Source organism: Tachypleus tridentatus, chromosome 9 (assembly GCF_004210375.1).
Source record: "Tachypleus tridentatus isolate NWPU-2018 chromosome 9, ASM421037v1, whole genome shotgun sequence".
Taxonomy (NCBI): Eukaryota; Metazoa; Arthropoda; class Merostomata; order Xiphosura; family Limulidae; genus Tachypleus; species Tachypleus tridentatus.
The window spans coordinates 115719257-115743189 of NC_134833.1; the positions used below are offsets into that span (position 1 = coordinate 115719257).

A 23933-nucleotide genomic window follows, 5' to 3' on the forward strand; every position below is an offset into this window, starting at 1 on the left:
TTATAGATAGTCAACAGCAAAAAAACTAGTAAACAAAACCACTCTATTTTCACAGACAAGTTTTTATTGAAAATACTTTTTGAACAATCACCTGTTACATAATTTAGATATTTTTGTCATCTATGTGGTTTTTAATATATTTGGCTTTTACAAAACATTCTAGAATGCTGTAAAGATTTAGTGAACAGTCATACTTTGTGATGTATTCTAGTAGTGGTAGTGTTTTATTATTATTATTATTATTTATTTATTTCTTTGAGTAATACTTGAAAGTAGTCATTCATATGAAATTTGTTCAAATCCTTAGAAAGTCTTTTTGTTACTTATTTTTAATATCATTAATAATTGAATAGTGTTATTTTAAATGCACATGTTAGTAATTGCTACCTGTAAATATTTTTAAGCATTTCATTTTTCCAGGGATAATTACATAAATTATTTCCCACAATCTAAAGTGTCATAAATTATGTAAAAATATCCTGTTTCTTTTTGTATTGTAGCTCCTATATAGATAAGAATGATATCTTGGATTTGTTATTTAAAAAAAAATGATCTATAAACATTTAGCTACTTAGTTTTATACATTTTTAGGGTATTGTTTTTGTCTTAATTCTTTAGAAAATTGAGATTTTGTTTGAATATTTTTATTGAAATTAATTTTCTGACATGGGAATCATTGTAACTATGCATTTGAAAAATTCTGTATTTCTGTGTACTGAAAGTAGCAGTAAAATAAAGTTTAAACCACATTTTGTTTATTAATCAAAACATGTTCCTTACTGACTAGAAACTGGAAACAAAGATGTTAAATGCTGAAAGTTAGTTCAGAATACAACAAACGTTACAATAACATCTGAGCTGCAGAATCAGTTGGGAAATATAAAACAGAAAAGTCAATTCAGATTGAAAAGCATTTCATTCAAATTGCTACCAAAAAAGTGACAAAGTATAACAGCTCTATATTGTTCAAATAACTAAAATATTTCTCTGCAATCTGAGCTAAGAACTGTGCATTCACATGATCAATAGACTTTGCCCCAGTTCTTGAAATATGAGAAAATTGTTAACTACATAAACGTCTGTCTTACAACAGTTCTGTTCCACCATTTTCTGGTTTCTCCTTTAATGCCTAAGTGCCCTGTACCTTAACACTTGACAAAACAAAAATGTTGAGTGTCATTATAAACTTCAGTTGGATTTTACTTAAAAAGTGGGAAGAGCAGTGTTTCATCATTTAAAAAAATTTGTGTTGCAAACACACTGTTCAGAAAAATGTGTACAAGAGCATATGATGTGTGTGCTTTTATACATGTATAGTAATTTGTAACTTTGATACTTTTAGAACTTACACTTTGTAATTTTGCAACATTTCGGTATCATTCCTTAAGAAAAATTAAAAAAATTTCCAACTTCCATATTTGAGAAGCTTTGAGGAATGTCTTACCTGTCTTGTTTCTGATTTGATTTATCTTCTAGTTTGGTGTTGCATCATGTGAGAATACTAAGTAACTGAAAGTAACTACAGGCAACATTGAAATATGATTGGATAAAGTAGATTTTAAACTGTACAGTATAGAGTAGATAAAGTGGTTTGAGCAGTGTTTTTTGGTTTTGTGGGAAAGTGATCAGATAGAGCTCCAGCAGGGATGAATGGAAGAATCTAATAAGAGATTCAGGAAACTTGAGAACAAACCACAGATCTGGGAATTTTACTCTCTTGAGATATTTTTTGGGGAAAGTGATTTATATGTTGAATTGTAACTATTTGAAAAGTACAGAAACTTTGACAAAACATCAAATAAAATCAGATCTAGGAAATTCTTGATACATTACGAACATATGCATGCACACACACACACACACACACACTTTCACAGTAAAAATGTTATAACGTTTGTATTTTATATGATAAATCTAGTATTTGTCATCAACAGTTGTTTGGTAAAATTTGAAACGTGTTGGGTGACATTATTTGGTTTTGTTTTATGCAAACCTAGTACAACTGCAGTATGCTTTTTTTAGTAGGCTAGGAGCTTAGACAATTTTTTACATACATGTTTGACAGTGATTTTTTTCAATAAATTTTATCACTACAGTAATATGTTTTCCACTTTATGAATACAAGGTCTGCAGAAACACAACTTTTCATAGCTTAGAATGAGATCATACAATCATGAATTTAATAACAATGACTTCAGCCAGTGGGAGGGCAGTGGAATACAGAGATAGGATTATTTGTGATACCTACTTTATAGAAACAGTGGTGCTGTTCTTCAATCATTTTCTTGCATCAAAATCAATGCAGGAAAGTGAAAAAAAGTCTACAAGTGATGTGAACAACCAGTTGTGATTTTTCAAAAGCTCTAGTAAAAATTGTGATATTTTTTTCTGTAGCAGATTTTGGAACATTACTTGGAGTTAGTGATAGCCATTCAGACTTTGAAGCCAAAGTTAGCTAAAGTGTAACCATTTGTTCGAAGGGCAGTATTTAATTTTGAACATTGTTTTTATAATTGATTTTTTAGATTTCTTATAACAGTATTGGAAATTACAAGTTTAAAGTCAGAATTCATTATGAATTTTGTGCAACTTTCATAATTACACACAGAATCTAGAATGACCTGTTCTTCTGTGAAATACTACTTTTTTTATCAAGTGTGGGAACCTCTTCAAAAGTGAGATGTAAAATTAATTTTTTTTTAAGATTTAGAGCTATTATAGCTATTTAGTGTTATTTATAAGTGCAAACTGAGAAGTTAAGGTATTGTATTTATGATCCCATTACAAACTTCTTCAGCATTGTAGTGTATAATGTATCTGTTATTATAAAGGTCTGAATTTTTTTTCTTTAAAAGAATATTGCTTTTGTTACTACTCTAAGCATGAGAAACTTCTTCCTTTTTCTTGTTAGGAGCTCAGAGAAAGAGTGCTTCGTGGAAAGTACAGGATACCTTTTTACATGTCAACTGACTGTGAAAATCTTTTAAAGAAATTTCTAGTTTTAAATCCTGCAAAGCGTGCATCATTAGAAGTAAGTCTTAACAAATAAGATTATAATATGATAGTTGAAGGTGTGTTTTGTTTAACTGTTTATCATGTTAAAATTTCACTTTACTATGTCTAAAAAATTGTTGATTTGAAATTTTCATAGTTCCGAAGAATACAATGTAGTATATAAGATTGTACATGTGCTACATTTTTTTTATATTTTAATTGGAAACTCGAATTAGCACATTAATGGAATTTTTGCATTCTGAATTTGAACAGAAATGTTTTGTATACTTAATAAATAAACATATTAATGAATTCAGTAAACATGTACAAGTACTGTTTGTAAAATACCATGCCGATATTTTATAGGATATTTGCTTTTGACTTTTATACTTAACTCCTTACGTGAAAAAGAGAGTTTGTTAAAATACTAAATTTAGAAAATCAATGAAGAAATATTTTAGAAATGTTGGAATAACACATCTTCACTTGTATAATGAAACCATTCAATTTTACTGTAGAAAACTTAAAGGTTTACAGTGGGATTTTTTTAAAAGTAAGGCAATTATTTTTAATTAGACAGTCATGAAAGATAAGTGGATGAATATAGGTTATGAAGATGAAGAACTTAAGCCTTACACTGAGCCAGAGTTTGATATGAAAGATGGCAGAAGAATAGGTAAATTTGTTTTCAAGAAATGTTCTGTAAATTATTCAATTTAAATTTTGTTGGATTTAAAATTTTTATCATCCTATGTTTTAATTCTTTCACTCTGAAGTCTTATAGTTATGCTGATTTGTGTATGTGCTACAAGTAAAAGTTACCAAGAAATATTCCTATTATAAATATTTGAGTAAATTTGTATCCCCAATTTCTTTGGGATATTGGTGACATTGATTATATGTGCTATATAGTGAAAAATATTCTATGAAAGTTCTTCATGCTGGGCTTTTATATCTTGCAAAAACTTGAAACAAGTGAAACTTCACATAGTCCAGAATTCAGATGTATTGGAAACAAACTATTGCATGATAGAATTATGTACAAGTGGTAATTGCATTTAAAATTTTGTATCAGCATGTTAATTGTTGTGGAAGGTGTGCAGAATATTATTAAAAAAAATAAAACTACTAATTCAAAGACATTATTAAAGATTTTTTAGTAGTACAATAATTTTGATATTTTGCAGGTGATGATAATGGTTCAGTTTAATTTTTCTTTAAAAACCAACTACTGATAAAGAAATCATGTATGAAATGGTCTTAAACTTAGTTTTGATAAAGTTCTGTGATTAAATTTTACTTAAAATAATTCTAAGTGTAATATTTTTTAGGTAACAATGGCCGTGTACAAAATGGATAACATACTTGAACTGTTTGTATCTTGTTAGAATAACAATCTAGTTGCCTGCTTGTAAAACCTTGACTTGTTTTATACTACTCATATCCTTATTGTTTTTCTTTTAATTCAACAAATGCCACAATTTGTAAAACTTTTTTTTTTTTTCAAACTATCAAGAAAGGAGATTTTCAGGTTGGTTTGTTAATCATACTGAGGAATAAACTGTTTTTACTACCAAGCTCTAATAAATGTTAAACTTGTTGGTTATTAAGTAAATCAGGGTAACTTGTGAACAAGATGTCTAAATTGTATTCTGGAGTTGAGTATTTCAATGTCACAAAAGTATAATTTTAAAATAAATTCAGTTTTAATAATCTACTTATGTACGTACAATAAGATATGAAATTGTTTAACCATTAGAAGAACAGTAAAGAGAAATGTTTGCCACGTAATACTTAAGACTTTCAGCCTTTCTATAAACCTTACAAAGAAAAACAACTTCATAGAAATAAAGGATTTTTTTTTGTTTACAAGTAAACATTTTCAGCTTAATGTTTTTTTCCTTTAAGAAGTAAGATAACCCAAAACCTGCCTATTTAAAATTATAGCAGCCAAATTTAAATCATAAAATTAGTAACTTAACACCACATCTGGCACACGGACACTTCTAAAATACTACGTGATAACCAGCTGATTGTTTTAAATCTAAGTTTTATATTTTTTGGTAACTCTTAACTTGTATAGAAATTAGTACTGTTAAATGGTACAATATTATGTAACATACCAGTAAGTAATGTCTTAAAAGCCATGTTTCATGTGCTTTCAGTACAGGCAGAATGTTATATTGTAGCCCTTTGTTGTAATAATTTTTTTCAATAAAACATCAGCTCAGGCTTTAAAACAAATACAATTTTGTAATTTTTTGGGAATTATTTAAAGGTTTCTAAAATACCCTGAAGTGGTCTCTTGGCAGTGATTGTTGCACAGTAAATGCCATTCATTTTGCTGTCTTCTGGTCCAGCTTCAAATTACTATAGTTTGAGTTACTGTACACTGAAGATGAACTGCCAAAGCAGTTATTTCAACAAAATAAATGTGCAGGGAAACCCAGTAAATTTATTTACCATTTCATTTCATAAAATCCATACAAAGCCATTATAATACTTAGATTATTTGAAGGTAGTTTAGAAATTTACAATCCATATAATGTAGAAAGGAAGCTCAGTGGTAAATAGACTGCAAGAAATAAAATAATCCTAACATTGCAAAGTTGTAATTATGAAGTTATAAAACAAAAATGTAGGAGGTTGAATTTTACATAGGTTTTTAAAACTGTGTGAGGGGATACAAAATCAAATGTAGGGTTAAAGGTTATGTTATAGTTTTATTCTGATGGTAATTTGAGAGGAAAGATTAAAATGGAAGTGTTAGAAAACTTAATGTTGTAATTTGCCGTCATTAAAAAAAGTTAATCATGTTTATCTATTTTTTTTCTGTGTTCAACTTATAGAAATGCTACAAACCTTGGGATACACAAAGGAAGAACTTGAAGAATCTCTGAAAAATAAAAAGTATGACGATATTATGGCAAACTATCTTTTACTAGGGAAAAAGCCAACAGAGGTAATACTAATTCTATATTACTTTTATAAATTAACAGAATATTGTGAAAGGGTAGTATGTCACTAAAATAATTAAAAATTAGTTCTTGATTTAGTAAAATCATAAAATGTATCAAGAAATTTCTGTTGTCTTGGGTTTTGACAGACTGTGGAATTGGTTATAATTAAACATAGGTTCTTCAATTGAACCTCTTAAATGGCAACATCCAATAATATCCTGTTTTTATTTTGTGATAGAAGTTTGTGATATAGAGTCTCAAAGCTGATAACCATGATTTTTAAAAAAGTAATTAAGCTAATAAAATCGAAGTAAGGCTGATAGTGATTTTAAATTAAATACTTTATTCTAACTGATCAAACTAGGTTCACATCTCTTATAAAGTAAAGGGGCAATACCAAAATAATTTCTTTCCATGTGCATTTTGCTATCTCTTTACCCTTGCAGTAGGTAGATGAAACTGTACATGATATGACATTCTGCAGAGTTACATTCAAAGTTTAATTGAACTGTTTACTTATCAATCTATGAGAATAAAGTTGACATCAAAATATAGTTAATAAATCAAATTTTAGTAAGTGTTATTTCTTAATTTTATAATGAAATATTTAAGTAAATCTGCAATCTACCCTTGTATGAGAATTTATTTGTTCCCTTGGTCTTTTCCCTTCTTAGTTACCACCTCTCTCTGAAGTATGAATTTAATGTTAATTATTCATTGCAACATAGATATTAGCAATGCAGAGTAATTTTAAAACCTTCAATTTTAATAGTTTTATAGAGTCATAAACTGGAAAATTAGGTCCACTTGTGTAAATGGGTGTATATAAACAAATGTTTCCCAAAATGGAAGAGGTTGGTGGAACTGCTGTGTTTGATTGCCAAATGTAGCGTTATCTCAACAAATAGAAGAGAGGTTATTTTATATTCTTGTGGTAATTTGAGTTTCTAATTTGTAAGAAACAATAGACTTTGGATATCACAAACATGTTTCAAACCAAAGCTGCATTCAGTGTACCATGTGATACACAGAAATCAGTATTTTGGATTTTATTTTAATATTTATTTCTAAATGAAAGTAATTAATGTGTAGTGATATAATTTGAATTATTCTATACAATTTGAAATCAAACCTGTTGACATGCATTCATAAAATAGAGGTGAATAAAATATTGAATGTGAATCTACAAATGTGATGTCCTTTGACCCACAAGTGTAGATAAGCATGTAGTGTTAAGGTTAACTAATTATGTACTTTTGTACTAAAAACAACCAGAAGTTTTTAAATATTGTTTATGCTCATTGTTAAACTTTATTTGAAATAAGTTTTGAGGAGAAAATATCTGAGAGATGTTTAGTTAAGACTGAATAAGAATCATTTGTTAGCACAGAGGCCTTAAGAATATTTATTTTATAGAATGAAATATGTGATTCACGATCAAATTCAAGTCTTTCACTTCGAGCTCTTCGGCCAGTGGTAGAGGGCACAATTAGCAGCCAGTCTCCTTCGCATATTAAAGTTCAAAGAAGTGTTTCTGCAACAACAAAGCCTCGTCGCTTCAGTCATAGTGGGGAGCCAGGTTAGTTAGGAAGTGTTTCACGTTAGAGATAAAATATAGAATTATTAGCATTTCTAAAGTATATCTATTATTAAGTTACTGTGTTGTATGGTACTGAAATTTCTAATTGTATTCAGGACTGATCATGACCCATTGTTAGTAGAACTGGGAGATTAGTAGATTTTGTCGGTCAATCAATCCTTGAGCTCGTTAGTAGGTTACATCGAGTTAATTTGTCAGTTTTGCTATGAACTACCCTTCATTTAATATTAGACTTCTTTAGTGTTTTTATGGGTATTGACTATTGTAGATTTTGTAGGAAAATCTTATTTTGATGAAAACGTTTATTGCAGTTTTTTAGGATATTCTTAAGTCTGTATGTAATGAATATAAGGTGTAAATAAAAGAACACAGTTTTTCTTAAATATGTAGTGACTCTTGATATTGTGTAAATCAAGTAATGAAAGCATTTACTGTCATTTATAACTACAAGTCTTTATTTTAAACATAACATGATGGCCATTAGCAATAATTAAATAGCTTAATAGCCAGTTTGTTTTTATACATTGTTTAAATATGATTGAAAATTATGTTAATGGAGAAAGAAGTGGGAGACAAGTATATTTTCTTATAAAAAGAATTTCTGTAGCTCTAAAATATGTATAATTTAAAATGCACACATGCACACAAAATGATATTCACAGCTCAGTTAGTTATTTCTTTCAGAACGTAATTCCTTTTGACCAGTGTTACGGGACCTCTTACTAGAAGTTTACAACTACACCATAAATTACCACTTAAACCATTTTTCTTACTTCTTTGTGAAGTTGTAAAGTCTAATTTTTGTTGTATTCAGTAATATTAAATTTAATTTGTAGCTGTTCCAAGGCTGTTTCAGTAGTGAATGATCCAACTACTTAATGTAACATCATGAAAGGTAGAAATTGAGGCCTATACAAAAAAAATAAGTGTAAAAAGAAGTACATATATATTTTCTTAAATAATAGTTTCTTGTAGGGAAAAAAAATGTTTTTAGGGCTGGAGGAAAATTGTTTAATCAGAGAGCTTATTTTGCCTCTGAGCTGTTCGGAAATGAAAATTTAAATTTTTTGCATTTTCCTTTGTGAATTATGGCACAAATGTTAGGAAAATGTCAAAACATTAATTCTAAAATATTTGAGTTAAAGTTGTTGAAATTGTTATAGAATTAACATGTATAATTGATTTTGTGAAAATGATGATAAAAACATGTTAGGGTGTGGTTTCATCTGGCATCAGAAGCAATAATTAAGTTGTTATTTTTAATCTAAGACTGTTGTACATAAATAACTATATAGAAACATAATTACAAAGCATGCAACAACCAAAACAATAACCAATGTTCTGAAATTCTTCCTAACAATCTTCAAAACTAATGTACTAAAATTACATTTTTGTGTAGGAAAATAAGCATATTACTTGACTTTTTTTTTTAGTAAGCTAAGTAACATTATTTCCTTAAGAAATCTTGGATAAACAATTTGTTTTGGCCACTGACCTGCATGAGATGTTTGTTAATTGAATGCATCTTTCAGAAAGTATACAGGAATAAACTAATTGATCAATACTGATATTCATAGAAAAAATATTTATAATTATCTGTTACATGTTTGAAAAGGTTTTAAAGTGCACTTGTGTTTATTTTACTATGGACATCAGTATTGTTGATCAAATATTGTGTATTCTCTCATGTGTTTTGAACGAATTTTATTCCTGACAATATAAAACTTTGTTGATAAATTTTACATTTTGTTTTCTATATCTTAACAGTATATTGGACTAGTAAATTTGATTGAACCATAAAAAAAAAAGTAGGAAGTAAATCTAATTTATTTACTTTTTGTTGACCTCTGAACATTGTTTGATTAATAATCCCACCACGTAAGTTGTAAATTGTGTAGCACATGTACAGCTCGCATTACTATATCAAATAGCATAAAACTGACTTTTACAAAGTACAGATGTCTTATTCTTAATACTACTAGCATATCTATAATTTAACTACAGTGACATTTTGGTTACCATTCATTATGTGTGTGTATTATTACAGTCTACAAATTCTTAAATTTCAGCTATTTTAAAACATATTTTAAAGTGATTTCTGTTACAAAGTTTTTGTACTTTTGCATAATTTAAGCCTAGTTGAATTTTAGATGTGAAGGATTTAAAACACATTTTTTTTAAATAAGTTTTATAAATATATTTTGAAATAAAGTATTATAAATTGCAATACTGATGTCACAAAATTAAATTAAAGTTTGTTTCTAACTAAAGTATATTTAGGTTTAAAAAATCTTATATGATCCAAATATCACCTTGATCACCTCTCTCCTAACTTCTCCAGCAGTTATAATGGCTTTATCCATGTAAGCATTTTGAGAAGACTAATAACATTATGTAGTTATAACTGAGTGCTTTATATTAACTATAAACCTATGCATAAGAAAAGCAAGTGTAGGTAAACGAGTAATTTCAAAAGAGGAAATGGACAGAACCACTGTTGTGGGTTCTCTAAATGTAGTAATAACTGAGCAAAATGAAAAGGTAGTTTATTCTAACTTGTAAGTATTGGTAATTATAGTATGTAATTTGTTTTAAAAAAAACACTTTACATTTTATGACACCCACAATACAATATGAGCAAAAGTATATGTACCATGGGACACACAAAAATCAATATTTAGCTTTTGTTTTCAGTGTATCTTTTTAAATTAAGAAAATAATGAATAATACTAAAATTTGAATAACAAACTACAATTTTATTCCATTCATTGTGGACACACATTCATTAAATAATAGTTTAATAAACTTTGTAATGCAAATCTACAAAACTTGACATGCATCATGACATCCCCTACTCATACAGAAATGGTTAATTTGTAATTGTACATTGGAAGAAAATGAAATTGATTCTGGGTTTATGGTAAAATTGGCAAAGTATAGAGCAGTTATGTTGTAATTTTTCAGCATTTTTTTTATTTAATCATTATACTGCACTGTAGCATATTACCAAAATAGAGAATACTTTTATGTATACTCTGAGATCTAGAATTGAGGTTCATATCTGTTCTTTTAGCAGATGTGTGCCCGACATGGCCAGGTGGTTAAGGCACCTGACTCATAATCCGCGAATCATGGGTTCGAATCCCCACTGCATTAAACATGCTTGCCCTTTCACCTGTGGGGGCATTATAATGTGACAGTGAATCACACTATTCTTTGGTAAGAGAGTAGCCTAAGAATTTGCAATGAGTGGAGGTGGCGATGACTAGCTGCCTTCCCTCTAGACTTGCACTGCTACATTAGGGACGCCTAGCACAGATAGCTTTCTTGTAGCTTTATGCGAAATTCAAAACAAAAAAAAACAAACAAAGCATATGTGTATTTTTTATATTCTAGCATTTTTACTTCCAATAAGGCCAGTAGGTTATAGCCTGTAGCTGTTTCTGATATAGATTGAAAATTTGAAGTACTTTAGTATCATGATATATGAATAAACTTTGCATCAAAATTATAACTAATAATTAAGATTTTAATATGTAAATTTTGTTTTATTTAATGAGGTGGTATTTTAAAAAAATACCCCCCTTTCTAAGCATCCCCTTTTGTCTAATTTATTTACCACCCCACTGAAAAGTATGAAATTTAACATAAATTATTCATTATAATTTTGTTGTCATTCAGACAAAGCATAATTTTCATAACCTTCAATCTTATTTGATAAGGACCATAAACTAGAAAATCAGAATTTCATGCCACTTCTACTTGTTACAATTCTCTCTCAAATTGTCAGTACTTCTCTCTTGTTTAATACTATAGTATTTATAACCAATAAAAATCCAGAGTTTTAATCTATCAAGTGATGAATCACATTACATTATTTTCTATGTGGAAAATTATCTATTTCACTCCCAGTTCAAACTTTACTCCTGTGGAAAATGTATCAACAAGCTTAACTGAATTTTTAAAGCTCTTGCATAGAAAGCCACAAAAATTGTAAAACCTCCATTTTATGTATTATTATTATTATTAATAGTAGTAGTAGTACTGTATTTTTTTGGTGCTTTATTTAATTAGACAAACATTATTTATCAGTGTTACAATCAGTTTAAAAAAATGTTTGTATGTATTTAGTTTTATCAAAAGTTGACATAAAGTCCCAAGTAAGTGCTGTATTTCTTGTTTTTCTTTTGTATTTTGTATCATAAAAGCAACTAAAGTATAAAAAAGGTAAACTGTTTAGGTTAGATTAGTTAAAATAAATGATGACACTAACATTTATTGCATAAGCTTGTAGTCCATGTGTTGTTATCTGATAGGGTAATGCGAGTTGCACATTTTCTAAGTAATTTAAAACTTGTATGGTAGTAATATTATTTAGAAACAGATGTATACTATTAGGAATTTAAAGTTATTTAGGATGTAGTTTCATGTTACAATTTGAAAGCATTCTGAAAAAAAAATGGATAATTTGGTTTTATTTTGTATTTTTGTGGTTAAAATTTGCTCAAATTAACCAACCCCATAGGTTTAGGGGAAAGAAAATCGTATGTATATTGAACTGTGGTGTCTGTTCACTATTGAAATGACAGAAGAACAGGCACAAACATTGATACCATATGTTATTTCACAAGCAGGATAATCTGCTATGTTATGAATTAATCACACCACCATTCATATTTCAAAATGTAATGTAACTTAAAGAATAAAAATGTAGATGTACAATATGTTATTATTGAACAGCTCTTGGCATTACTGAAATGTTCAACAATTACTTTTTGCAGTGGGTTTTTTAACCTTTGTCCTTCACTGTGCATGACAGTTTGTGTGTTACATTCAAAATTTTATTAAACCACTTTTTGTTTGTTGTACAAATTTGGCATAAACTTTTAGCTGATAAGCCATATATTAATAGTATAAAAGTTATTCCATAAGGAAATATTTTAAATTCTGAACTTTCCCTGATGTGACACACACACATTTTCTCTGGGCAACTTCCCTGTCTTATCCACCACCCTTTCAAAATGTACAAAACTAAACATTGCTTTTTATAATACTGTAATTGCTTAGACAAATTCATAATTTTTATATCCTTCAATTTTGTTTGGTTACAGAGCTATTACTAAAAAAAAGTAAATTGCATTTCCCCTGCCACATCCTCTTTCAGGCTTTGTCAGTAGTTCTGTTTTGCACTAAAAGAGTTTTCATCTATCAGATTACATTGTATAATGTTAAATTCTAAACTTATAGATATCAATTCCACAGAGTACAAGCTTATTTTCGTGGAAAAGTTAATGGCTAGCTTAGATAAATTTGTATCCACTCTGCGTTGTTAGAAAGCCAGAGAAAATTTGAGCCTTCAGGGAAATTTTGTTTTGCATGTCATTAGTTTATGATCTTTAATTAAATTAATATTTAATGTACTACTCCTATTAGTATAAAATATGTGTGTTCATGTATAATTGAGAATCAACAGCAAGGAAAAAGATAGAGCGAGTAATTTCTTGTTTTCCATGTTTGTTCTTTATTTTATGAAAGTAACAAAAATGTTAGAATGGGGACTTTTTAGGTTAGTTAAGATTATATAACATAAATAATGTGATAATGTTTCACGAGGTGCACACACACTGGCCTTCTTACATATTGGTAATAAAATTCAGTGACATAATGTGAGCTGCACATGCCACGAATGATTTATAACTTGTGTTGAGGATAGTGGTTGGACATGGTTCAAAATGCAATTGAAACAAAATTTAATAGTAAATATGAACAAGCTGTTAACAGTTTAAAGCTATTTAGGATAAACTAATGTACTTTAATGTTTCAGTTTGAAATCAGTGTAGAAAGAAAAGAAACAAGTAATTTGGATTTTTTTGGTAACTACGAGGTTGTTTAAATTGACCAATCATATTTTGAGTTATGGGTAGAGAAAGTAATGGATGAGAGGTTTTAGGGATATTACACAAAGGAAATTTGAGATGAGGAAAAGTATTATTAATGTTAGCATGAGGAATTACTTTTCATGTTAGTTATTTAAAATGAATATTTAATCACTAATGGACAGATCTTTATTTTACTTTAATAAAAATACTTCACCAAAAATGCAAAATAATTAACCTTTTTAAAGTCCATGAAATAATTTAAAACAAAATTTTTGTCACTCACACACTTAGGAACTTCTGCTTGTAACAAATGAAATTTAAAGTTTTACTGAAAAAAAAAGTGCTTGAAATTTATTTAGAAAGATTTAGATTCTACAAATGAACTTAGGGATTTTCAGGTGAAGCAAAGTATTTTTGATGTGAACATGAAAATTAGTTGCATTTGGAGCAGCCAACACTTTGTACTTATATTTCAATGAAGAAATTTTGAATGAAAAAAATTAATCTTTTTTGTCAGCAAGAGACTTAATGTTTACTGAAAACTTGGAAAGTTTCTTAACAATATATAAAACATATTAAAAACTAATAAAGATCAATTTGAGGTCTTGAACTTGCCAAACCAAACCCATAGCAAGAATGTTAGACATTTACCATTAGAAAGATAATCCAGAACTAAATAGTGTCTTGTACAAGTGACTTTTATTGAACGTTTCATCATTCTAGTATATCATTTCAAAATTAGGGATGACTAGCTCGGGTAGCTCTTGAGTAGTGAAAATCAACAAACAATGTTTCTGTCAGGATCACTTTTCTTGTATAATATTTTGTAACAGATACAATGAATTGTTTTTGACGTACTCACCTTGAATAACTAGCAACCACTTATTACTTTCATACTTAAAACTTCAAGTATAATTATTTTATACAGTTATAAAGAAATTGGTCTTGAAAGGATATACTAAAATGATACACAGTTCTAAACTACTGTAAAAATCATCTTTTAAGTGATAGCTAATACTTTGACTGAGAACTCTTTAGTAATAACAGCACATAAGTGTTTAATGTTTTCCAATTTAGTATCATGAGATTTAATGATGCTTGTTTTTACTCTTGAACTATAGCAATATTTATAAATTCATATGGTACACTTTTTTTAGGAAACCAGAATATTCCTTCAGTTGGATCATCAACGTATAAACGACAGAATACTCTCGAACCATCAGCTCCAGTACCTAAAGATGGTGTTTCTCCAGTTGTAGTAGGCACCTTATCACCATCAGGACCACGGACTGTAAAAACTGCTCCTGGTGCTGTTAATTCTATGGATAAAAGCAACTCCAAATCAGGTATTAAATTATTATCTGCTAAAAAGTTTTGTGCTGTAGTAAGAAGAATTGACATTTTTGTAGGGTTGAAACTAAATTGTGTTTGCATGTCAGAATCTGAAATCTGTTACAAAAAAAAGTATTTTTAGTTCTTGTATATACTTCTGGAAGAATATGTTGTGAAAGTACTATTTAAAAAATCTGACACAAATAACTTTTAAGTGAAATAAATCAACCTATAACACATGATGACAAGAAACCCACTTGAAGTAAAAATGTATTCCAAAGACAGCTGGTTTGGGCACTTAAACTTTAATTTAAGTAAAGTATAAAGGCTAACCTGAAGATGTTACATTTAAATTTTAATTAAATAACTATTTTATATCAGTAACCTTAGCATCAAAATGTGGTTTGTAATTCAAATATTGTATGATTTAAATTTCTTAATTTGAGAAGTAAATAAATAAATTCTCTATTTTCAAATCTTTGCTCCAAATTGCCCATTTTGTCTTCTTTCTACTTCTGTAGGTTTTCAGTTTCTGATCAGTTACACACTTACAGGTTATTCCAAGTTTAATGTAAATTTCTAGCCTCTAAGCTAGCTTTACTGATTTTATATACAGAGTAGTTGTATATTATAATTTATCTTAGATGAGTCTCCAGTTTATGTTATGTATGATTTCAAATGACTGGAAATTTTAAATTTAATTTATGAGTTCATTGAATGTGTATGTATCATATTTATGATACTTAACAAGATTCATACAGTTTTCTTTTTTAATACAAATGTCTTAATATTCAAACAACAATACAATTTTTGTTATTACAAATAATGGTTCATATACAAATTTACAAAACACTGAATCATCTATCTGGTCTGGAACTGAATTTTTTATTGATGTTCACAGAGAACAAGTTTATTATATGTTGATACACTGGTACACTTCTCATAGTGACTAGCTAGCTTGAAGCACATGCAAGTTTTTCACTGACAACATCCAATGTCTACATAGAATTATTAACATTCAAAGTTAATTCACTGAAATTTGTGATGTTTGAAATCTAAATGTTCCTGGTCTAATATCTGCAGTTTTCTAATTAAGTGTTTGTCACAATTGCAGCTTCTGAGACTTGTACTATATTGACCTGTAGCATACCAACAATATTATATATGTCTCGTAATGTATTGGTTTATAAACTTTAAGTCAAAATTTTCGAATGTTCATTTAGCAACAATATTCAAAGGTATGCTAGTGCTTTAATAAACATATTATTTATTCTTAAACTTGAATTTTCTACAAATGTGGAGAACAGGTGGGACTTGTGCAAAATACATTAAAAAATGAGAGTTACATTTCTAAATGTACATTAAACTGGCTGTTTATAATTTTTTTTTATATCTGTGTGTGTTTCAATCTGTTACAGCAGTTACATCAAGCTCGCATAGTATGCACTTGTCATATTCTGCTTTTCAAAAAATTTCAGTAATTATCTGTGACATGTACTGTTGGATGTATATAATGTACAGAGAAGCTTTTAATTTACTGCATTTCTCTGGGAATAGTATTTTTCATTCAACCCATAGATTTTGCAAATGTTCACCCTGTTTTCTATACTGTTGGCCAGGTAATAGAATATCTAATGTAATTATAACTTGGTTAGAAAGCCAGGTAAAATAGTTTTAGGGCATCCTATTTTTTGTGCACTTCAGTATTTTTTACTGTAAGTTACATTAAATTATTTTTAAAAAATTGAAATAACTACCAACAAGTAGTTTGAATTGTCAACAGGACATTGAAGTTCAACACCCTACAAGTCATTACTACATCTCATGTCTATTTTTTATTCATTATTATAAAAGTAGCTCAAATTTAAGAATTAGAAAATTAGTAGATTAATTAAGGAATTTTAATTACAGAACTAAATAATAATGATAATAATAATAAATTACACATGAGAAATGCATATGAAGTTCTTTGTCACTTTATTTGATACTATATTTACCATAATTTGAACTATGCTTTTGATAGGTTATATTGTTTTGGTATGCTAATTTACCAGTTAGGCATGGTCTAAAGAGCACATAAAACAAAAGTAAGTTTTAAAAATGTTAAACTTATCAAAGATACATTAAATAAATTTTGAATTATTGTAAACATTATTGTATATACCAACAAGGCTTTGCTCATAGTGTTAATCTAAACTTTGGTACCAAAGAGTGACTCCTTAATTTAGGTGGTTACAGATAATTTTAATTTTTAATGATGGTAATGTAATTTTTAAGAAGTTAATTGTTCAAAATTTCTGCCAAATTAGTGAGGAGGTAAATTTAATTTTGTCTGGTTTGTTGAACTTGATTAGAATGTGATCTGATGTGTGTTTGTATTGTTATCTAAATGTGTAATTGTTTATCAGGATCTGATACATCGATGACATTAAGCCCATCGAAAGGATATGGGTCTGTCCGAAAAACAGGTATAAGTGGAGTTTCTGCAAACATTCCTGGCTTTGGAAAGACAATTAGTGGCATTCCTCGACGTAACACCTGTAATTATGACAGCAAAGGGCTTTCAAGTGAAAGAAGCCACATTGAACCTTCTGGAAGGTAATGTAGAAAACCTAAAAAACACTTTTATTTTAATGTCTTTTTACTAACTTATCAACTCGTATACATTATTGACAGTGTATTCTTTTTTGAATATCTTGTGTATTTTGTTTTTCTAATTAGCATGAAATACCAGCTTTGCATTATGGGATTCAAAGGCTTCAGTGTCCTGAATAAGTTCCTCAGTTATTCACAACTACTTATATAGCTACTTCATGTACTCCGTCCCAAAAATAAAATAAAATAATAATAAAAAAAAAAGTCACAGCATCTATCTGGCAGATGCCTTATCCCTTAAAGATCCAAATGAGGGTTGAGGAATGCAAACTTTAACACCAACTTTAAGTCCAGTGATACTGAAAACTTCCAGACCCCATCATGCTTAGAAACCTTCCAGTAAATGTCATGATATAAAAGAATGTTTTGTTTAGATATTTATTTTGTCAGTGAATGTTTTTGTTTAGTTTTTGTTATAATAATAGTTAAAAGCAGACAATTGTACAAGGTTCTATTTATGATTTACTGGTTTTGAAAATGTTGAATGTCCTCTGCAATACACTGATGTCAAGAATATAGATTTCTTAAAAGTGGCCAGATGATTGAGTGATGAAGATATAAATAGTATGAAATAAGTGAAAGCAGTGGGCAGACAATAGAAGAAAGAGTAAAGTTACGAGCAAGGGAAAGTGTGATGCGAAGTTAACTACTGTAGAAGTGATAGGCCTAATATTTAGTATGTTAGAGTAAGACTAACAATAGAAAGAGAAAGACTTTTTGCTAAAGTGTGGTTCTAAAGTTATTGAACCAGTCCAAGAGAACTTACAAAAAGAACAGAGGATGCTTTGACAAAAAGATCAAACAATTATGGTAACTTCTGTCACAAATGTTAGTGAATCACATGCACAATACTAGTGTGATAGTAATAGAGAAGATAGTTCAGTTTGTAAACTGAAAATTTAAAGTAAATGAGTAGGCCTAATTGTACTTTTCACAAGAAGAAAAGGTATATATAGTTTGAGGGGGCTCTGCTGTATAGATGAAAATATGCCAAATGTAATCTGGCTATTTTCTGAACTGTTGGAGGAATTCAATGGTAAATAAATTTATACATAGTTTCAATTAATTTTATTTGTAGTGTGAGCCTGTGTTTTATAAAACCAAGTCAAATGTTATATGTGGTTTGCTTTGTGTTGTCAACTTTGGCTTTACATTGTTTAAAAAAAGAAAATTGAAGATCTTAAAATACTTTCCTAATATTTAGTAGGACTTAAATTTTGGATGGTGCCCTGTTGGGACAAGGGTTAATCTGTGGATAAATTATAATGAAATCTGAGGTTCGATTCATCATGATGGACATAGTGGATAGCCCTGTCCTTTGCTCTAAAACATACAAACAGTAGTTTAGAATGTTATCTTTTGACTGATTTAAAAAGTTTTTGTTTATTTACCTTGTTTTTAACTAATGTTTCTGGTAAGAAGTGGTTTCTGTCTAACTCTTTTCATATGGGTAAAGATCAGAGTGCATTGTACTTGGTTTATAAAACTTTGAAAGTAATTTTTTGAAACTATTTTATTCATGCATATATATAAATGTGAAATTGAACAGTAATTTATAATGCAACCTATAGTATTATACATTTAAATTTACTTCAAAAGTAAATATTAAAAAGAAATCGCTATAAATTTGTATTTTTGTGTCACATGGAATATTTTTTTCTGCTTTTGTTCAGATTGTATTATGGGTTTCATAAGATATAAGGTTTATAGTTTTTAATAAATTAGAGACTCAAATTACCAATATTGACCAGCTAGAATATAAAATAAGAGCCCTCATCGTTTATATTTGCTGATATATCGTGATATTAGGCAAAATTATCACTGGCTCTGCCTACCTTTTTCTCATTTGAAAATACTTGTTTACCCTTGCCTACTTCTTTTAAGTACATGTTTATAACCATTTGAAAGTGCATATTTTGAACTATTCTGTCCTGACAATCTTCCTAATTTACGTAAACTGGTAAAACCATTAACTGTTCAAGTGTTCAAGTTGTGATCAAAGTTACATTGTGATCAGAAATGAGATTTTTAAGACCTAAATGTAGCTTAGGAAGCATAAGTTACTGTGGATTTTCACAGTATCAGTATATAAACATTTTTTTTGTTATTCATAAATGAATACTGTACTGTCCCTAATTCATGCCCAGGGGGGGCTGTTAATTTTATAGTATTTGTGCAGTTCCAGCTTCTATTTTTCACATTTGATATGTTGATTTTAGTGGTAATAATTATTTTTTAGAAATGCGTTACTAAAAGTTATGATATGTAGTGTGTTAGACTTGTAACATTAAGTGAAATACTGCCAAACTGTGTGAAGATATGCATGTTATTTTGAAAGTTAAAGTATTAAATCTACAAAGACTTTATAGACAAGAGGTCATGTGGTCAGTCATATAGACCAATCTCGTATTGAAAATATTAATAAAGGTATCTATTTAACATAAACAGTTGTGGTTTCCTGTTGCAAATTGCAGTCATTTAAGATAAAAAAAAAAAAAAAGGGGGTATATAGATTTTTCTGATTTTTTTATTGTAAAATTGACCAACCCTGTATACAGTTAGTGTACAGAAAATTACAAGTTTTTCAAATAAACATTTAACTTTTTTTAATCTTAAAAATAAATTTACTTTGGGTGTTGGACAGTTAACATTGCCAAAGCAAATATTAATGAGCAAATCTTTAATCGAAATATTAAATTCAAAAATCTGATATTTTGTGTACAAAACCTTGTAATGTTTACAGAAAATCTTCTGGAATATCATACATGTATCTTCACAAACTTTGGAACATAATTTGGTGATTATGGTGTAGGTGTGATGCACCAAGCTTTATCATAAAATAGTTAAATTACTGTTTTATTGGTTAAGGAAGAAAACTTTCTAATAAAAAACTGTTCTTAAGGCTTATTTTTTACTAGGAAAATATAAGTTATCATTCCAAATTTTTAGATACATTGATCTTTAAAAATATTGTGTAGGTATAGTTTAGCTAGCTTTTCCATTAAATAAACTGTTCTGGGAAAAGTTTTTTCATGTTTGAAATTTGTATTTTCCTAAGCATGTGAACCATGTGCTGTTTTTCTGTATATAGTGGATCTGCTTTAAAGCATCCTGACACCTTGTCACCTGCCTCTTCACTCAATAGACCTTTCCCGCGAGGAACTGCAAATCGTAGCACTTTCCACAGTGGGCAAACTCGAGAGCGACGTCACACAAGTGCATATAATGGGCCTGGGACAGTGCCCATACAGACTCAGGATTTGTCAAGCGTCACTCCTGGAAGTCGCCAGTCTTTCTTCAGTAAACTCTCCTCCAAGTTTAGTAAGCGGTGAGGAGATAAAAATTGAATCTCATTTTATATTTTGTTGACTATAATTACAGAGGAATTATTTTAGGTAGTTACTAGAATGATGCTTAAGTTTTAGATGTTTATATTTATTTTACACATTCTTTGTTTACTTAATTTTAAACCACATATTTAGTTTATACAGTACTTGCTCTTCTGAAGGTATGTTATAAGCATTAGTGGGTCACAAAACTTTATTCCATTAGTTTTTGAAGTGAAGGCAATGTTAGTAAATATTCTTTTTTTGTTTGTTAGCCTAAATATTAGGTATCCCAAGTTTGAAACTGCTATTTCAAAAAGCAAGTCTAACCCTTTAATACTTGTTACACTGTCACTTTCCTGCTATTGTTTTGCCATGTATTTGGTTTAAGTTGATATTATTTCTATAAACATTTGGACACTTTATGTTTTAGTGTTTGTTCAATGACATTTTGATTTTTGTAATGTTTCTTCAAATGTTACTCAGCAGCTATGCTGATTTGATAATTTTATGTTATGTCTTTGTAATATTCTTTAAATAGCTTTTAACCATTTATCTTTATAGGATGCTAATGTATTTTAATAATTAAAAATGTTTGTTAGGTGTCTTGTTATTATTTCTGGACAAGTGTTTTGTTTTATCATGTTATTTAACTTCCAAGTTTCTTTTAGTATAATGTTTTAAAGACTTTTTAAGAATTAATTTTTTGAATGATAAACATACTGTTTTCCAGAACCATGAATGATGACCAAGTGAAGCCACGTTCACTGAGGTTCACCTGGAGCATGAAAACCACCTCTTCTCGAGACCCAAACGAAATTATGCAGGAAATTCGTAAGGTTCTTGACAAAAATAACTGTGACTATGAACAACGAGAGAAGTTTCTGTTGTTGTGTGTACATGGTGACCCTAACACAGACTCATTGGTCCAGTGGGAAATAGAGGTGTGCAAGTTACCCCGGCTGTCTCTAAATGGAGTTAGGTTTAAACGTATATCGGGCACCTCTATTGGTTTCAAAAACATTGCATCAAAAATAGCAAATGACTTGAAACTGTGAAGAGGGGGATAAAATGGGGGTAAATTGCAGGAGAAGTCATTCATTGGTATACAGTTAATAATACTCTCAGTACATCTCATCTGTCTATCATCTAAATAAATTTTAAAAGAAGCTACATACCAGTAATATGTTTTACAGAAAGTAAGAACATTTTTAAGATAAACACCTTCATCTTGTTTCGCATCCTTTGCAAGATGTGTTACACAAACCACTCAAGTTATTTGTTTGGAACTGTGTGATCTTGCTCCTGATACACTGATATAATAATGGTAATTTCTGCTTGCTATTAAACTGTAATTTAAATAATGGGGTGACAACCAACCCTTATTAATTTAGGTAACGCAAGATGTGATGACAAAAGCAGATGTTGGAGTGAAATATTGATCAGTTAGAAAGTGTTAAGTTTATAAGGAACATATTTTTTTGCAAAATTGTTGTCATTAATATATTAAGTATAATAAATATATATATTTCACACAGTAAATCATGAAATAACCACTGTAAGAACTGCATCCTGTAGAAAAGGCAAGTCTGTTATTACTAAGTTAACATTGTAATTAGAATTTTTGTACTATATCGTAATGCTCTGGCAACAGGAAGATAGATCTTAACAAGGTAATAAGATTTTTTTTTTTTTAAATAAGGATTGCAAACAGTTTAGACATAGTGAAAGGTTATAAGGTTCCATTTAGAATCTTTGTAGAATAGGCATTATGCTTCTGTAATTTAGCATCATGTTTTCATCATTATCATCCTTGTCATCAGTGTATCATCTCTGTGATCTTTATGTTGGAAAAGTAGGATAAAAGATTAATTGAAGAAAGAACAAAATATTTCAACTTGACAGTGTCTTGTGGTTTAATATTTGTACAATTTGCTGTTTTTTTATTTTATTTCTTGTATTCAAAGTAGTCTTATTATAACCTGGAAAATGGATCATATGCTTGGCTTTGACCTGCAGGTTAGTGATGTGGCTGCAAATTTAGGTACTAAAATGTTTTTTAGTTGCAACTGTCTAGGTCACAATCAAAAACAAATTATTTCTTGTAGTTATGTATTTACTATTGGTAGTGATGTTTTCTGGCAGCTAGCTCTGCACAGGAGTTTAATATAAAATTTGTGAGTTTTTTACATTGCCAAATAGTTGCAAGTATTTATTTTGCTTTTTTAAGTATTTGCACAGCAGTTGTTAAATTAGATCTTCAAAATTATCAGTGTTGTTTGATAGCCAAAGTATGTTTGTTTTCATATTTTGTTCTGTGAGACTAATATATCCAATCCTTTTTAATTGCTTCTTTGATGATGCATTGTATAATTACTTAGTTCCTAGTTGGACAAAATAATTTATGCATGTACTTCAATTAAGGATGTTTTGATTGTCAATTAGTGAAATGCAATAGATGTTGACCTGAATTGTATAAGAATCTCAAGCCATTTTTCATGCCTGCTTATCGAAAGCACTATTACTACAAGTTTTTTTGAGCTTGAATATTTCTTCTTGTACATGGCAATTTTCATTTTTTTTATTACATCAGCTATAAAGGTAACATTTGCTAGGTTATATTTACATAAAAATATATATATTCATAAAAAGTGTAACTTGGCTTGACCCTGTCTTCCCCTGCTTTTTGGTGCTTTGTATTAATCTTATCTGAAAGTAGGGTTACAATTGTTACTGTGTAAATAAACTAAAGTTGACAGTTGGTGTGGATTTAGTTTCCTGTCTCATTTTTTGTCTTAAGATTATTGTTATACATTGCTCAACATTTTTAAAATTAAAGCTGTGGAAGTGCATTAAAGTATTTTCATGTTTACTTTCCATAAAATTATATACACACTGTTAACTGAAAGTTTCTAATGGATTTTACTGCATTATTTCTTGTTTAATTACGACTTAACCTACTTCCTGTTTATTTCTTATTCTACCTTTTCTATTAGCTATATTTCACATTTGATCATGAAATGATTTTAAACTAGTAAATGTTTGTTTTTTTAGAGCAATTAGGTAAAACCTCCCAGGCTTTGCAAAAGGAAAAAAAAAATTACATAAGTTGTGTGGGAGATTACTCGTGTATATTTTTATTGTGGTAGGGCTAATTTGGGACTGCATGTAAGAGGGTTTTTCATTA

The 23933-nt window shown here is 29.0% G+C and overlaps 1 protein-coding gene across 4 annotated transcripts in view; it reads left to right on the forward strand.

Annotated features, from left to right (window-relative positions):
* LOC143226127 (MAP/microtubule affinity-regulating kinase 3-like) overlaps nucleotides 1–23515 on the forward strand; it is a 68723-nt gene extending 45208 nt beyond the window's left edge. For 2 of the 4 annotated variants that reach the window (XM_076456677.1, XM_076456676.1), the window contains exons 11-18: nucleotides 2912–3031; nucleotides 3571–3670; nucleotides 5844–5956; nucleotides 7371–7533; nucleotides 14591–14779; nucleotides 17174–17363; nucleotides 20512–20748; nucleotides 21480–23515. In XM_076456677.1, coding sequence (XP_076312792.1) covers nucleotides 2912–3031; nucleotides 3571–3670; nucleotides 5844–5956; nucleotides 7371–7533; nucleotides 14591–14779; nucleotides 17174–17363; nucleotides 20512–20748; nucleotides 21480–21804 — 1437 coding nt within the window. In that variant the 3' untranslated portion in view covers nucleotides 21805–23515. The remainder of the gene's footprint in view (nucleotides 1–2911; nucleotides 3032–3570; nucleotides 3671–5843; nucleotides 5957–7370; nucleotides 7534–14590; nucleotides 14780–17173; nucleotides 17364–20511; nucleotides 20749–21479) is intronic. The other 2 variants (XM_076456680.1, XM_076456678.1) reach the window with 1 other exon arrangement.
* The last annotated feature ends 418 nt before the right edge of the window (nucleotides 23516–23933 follow it).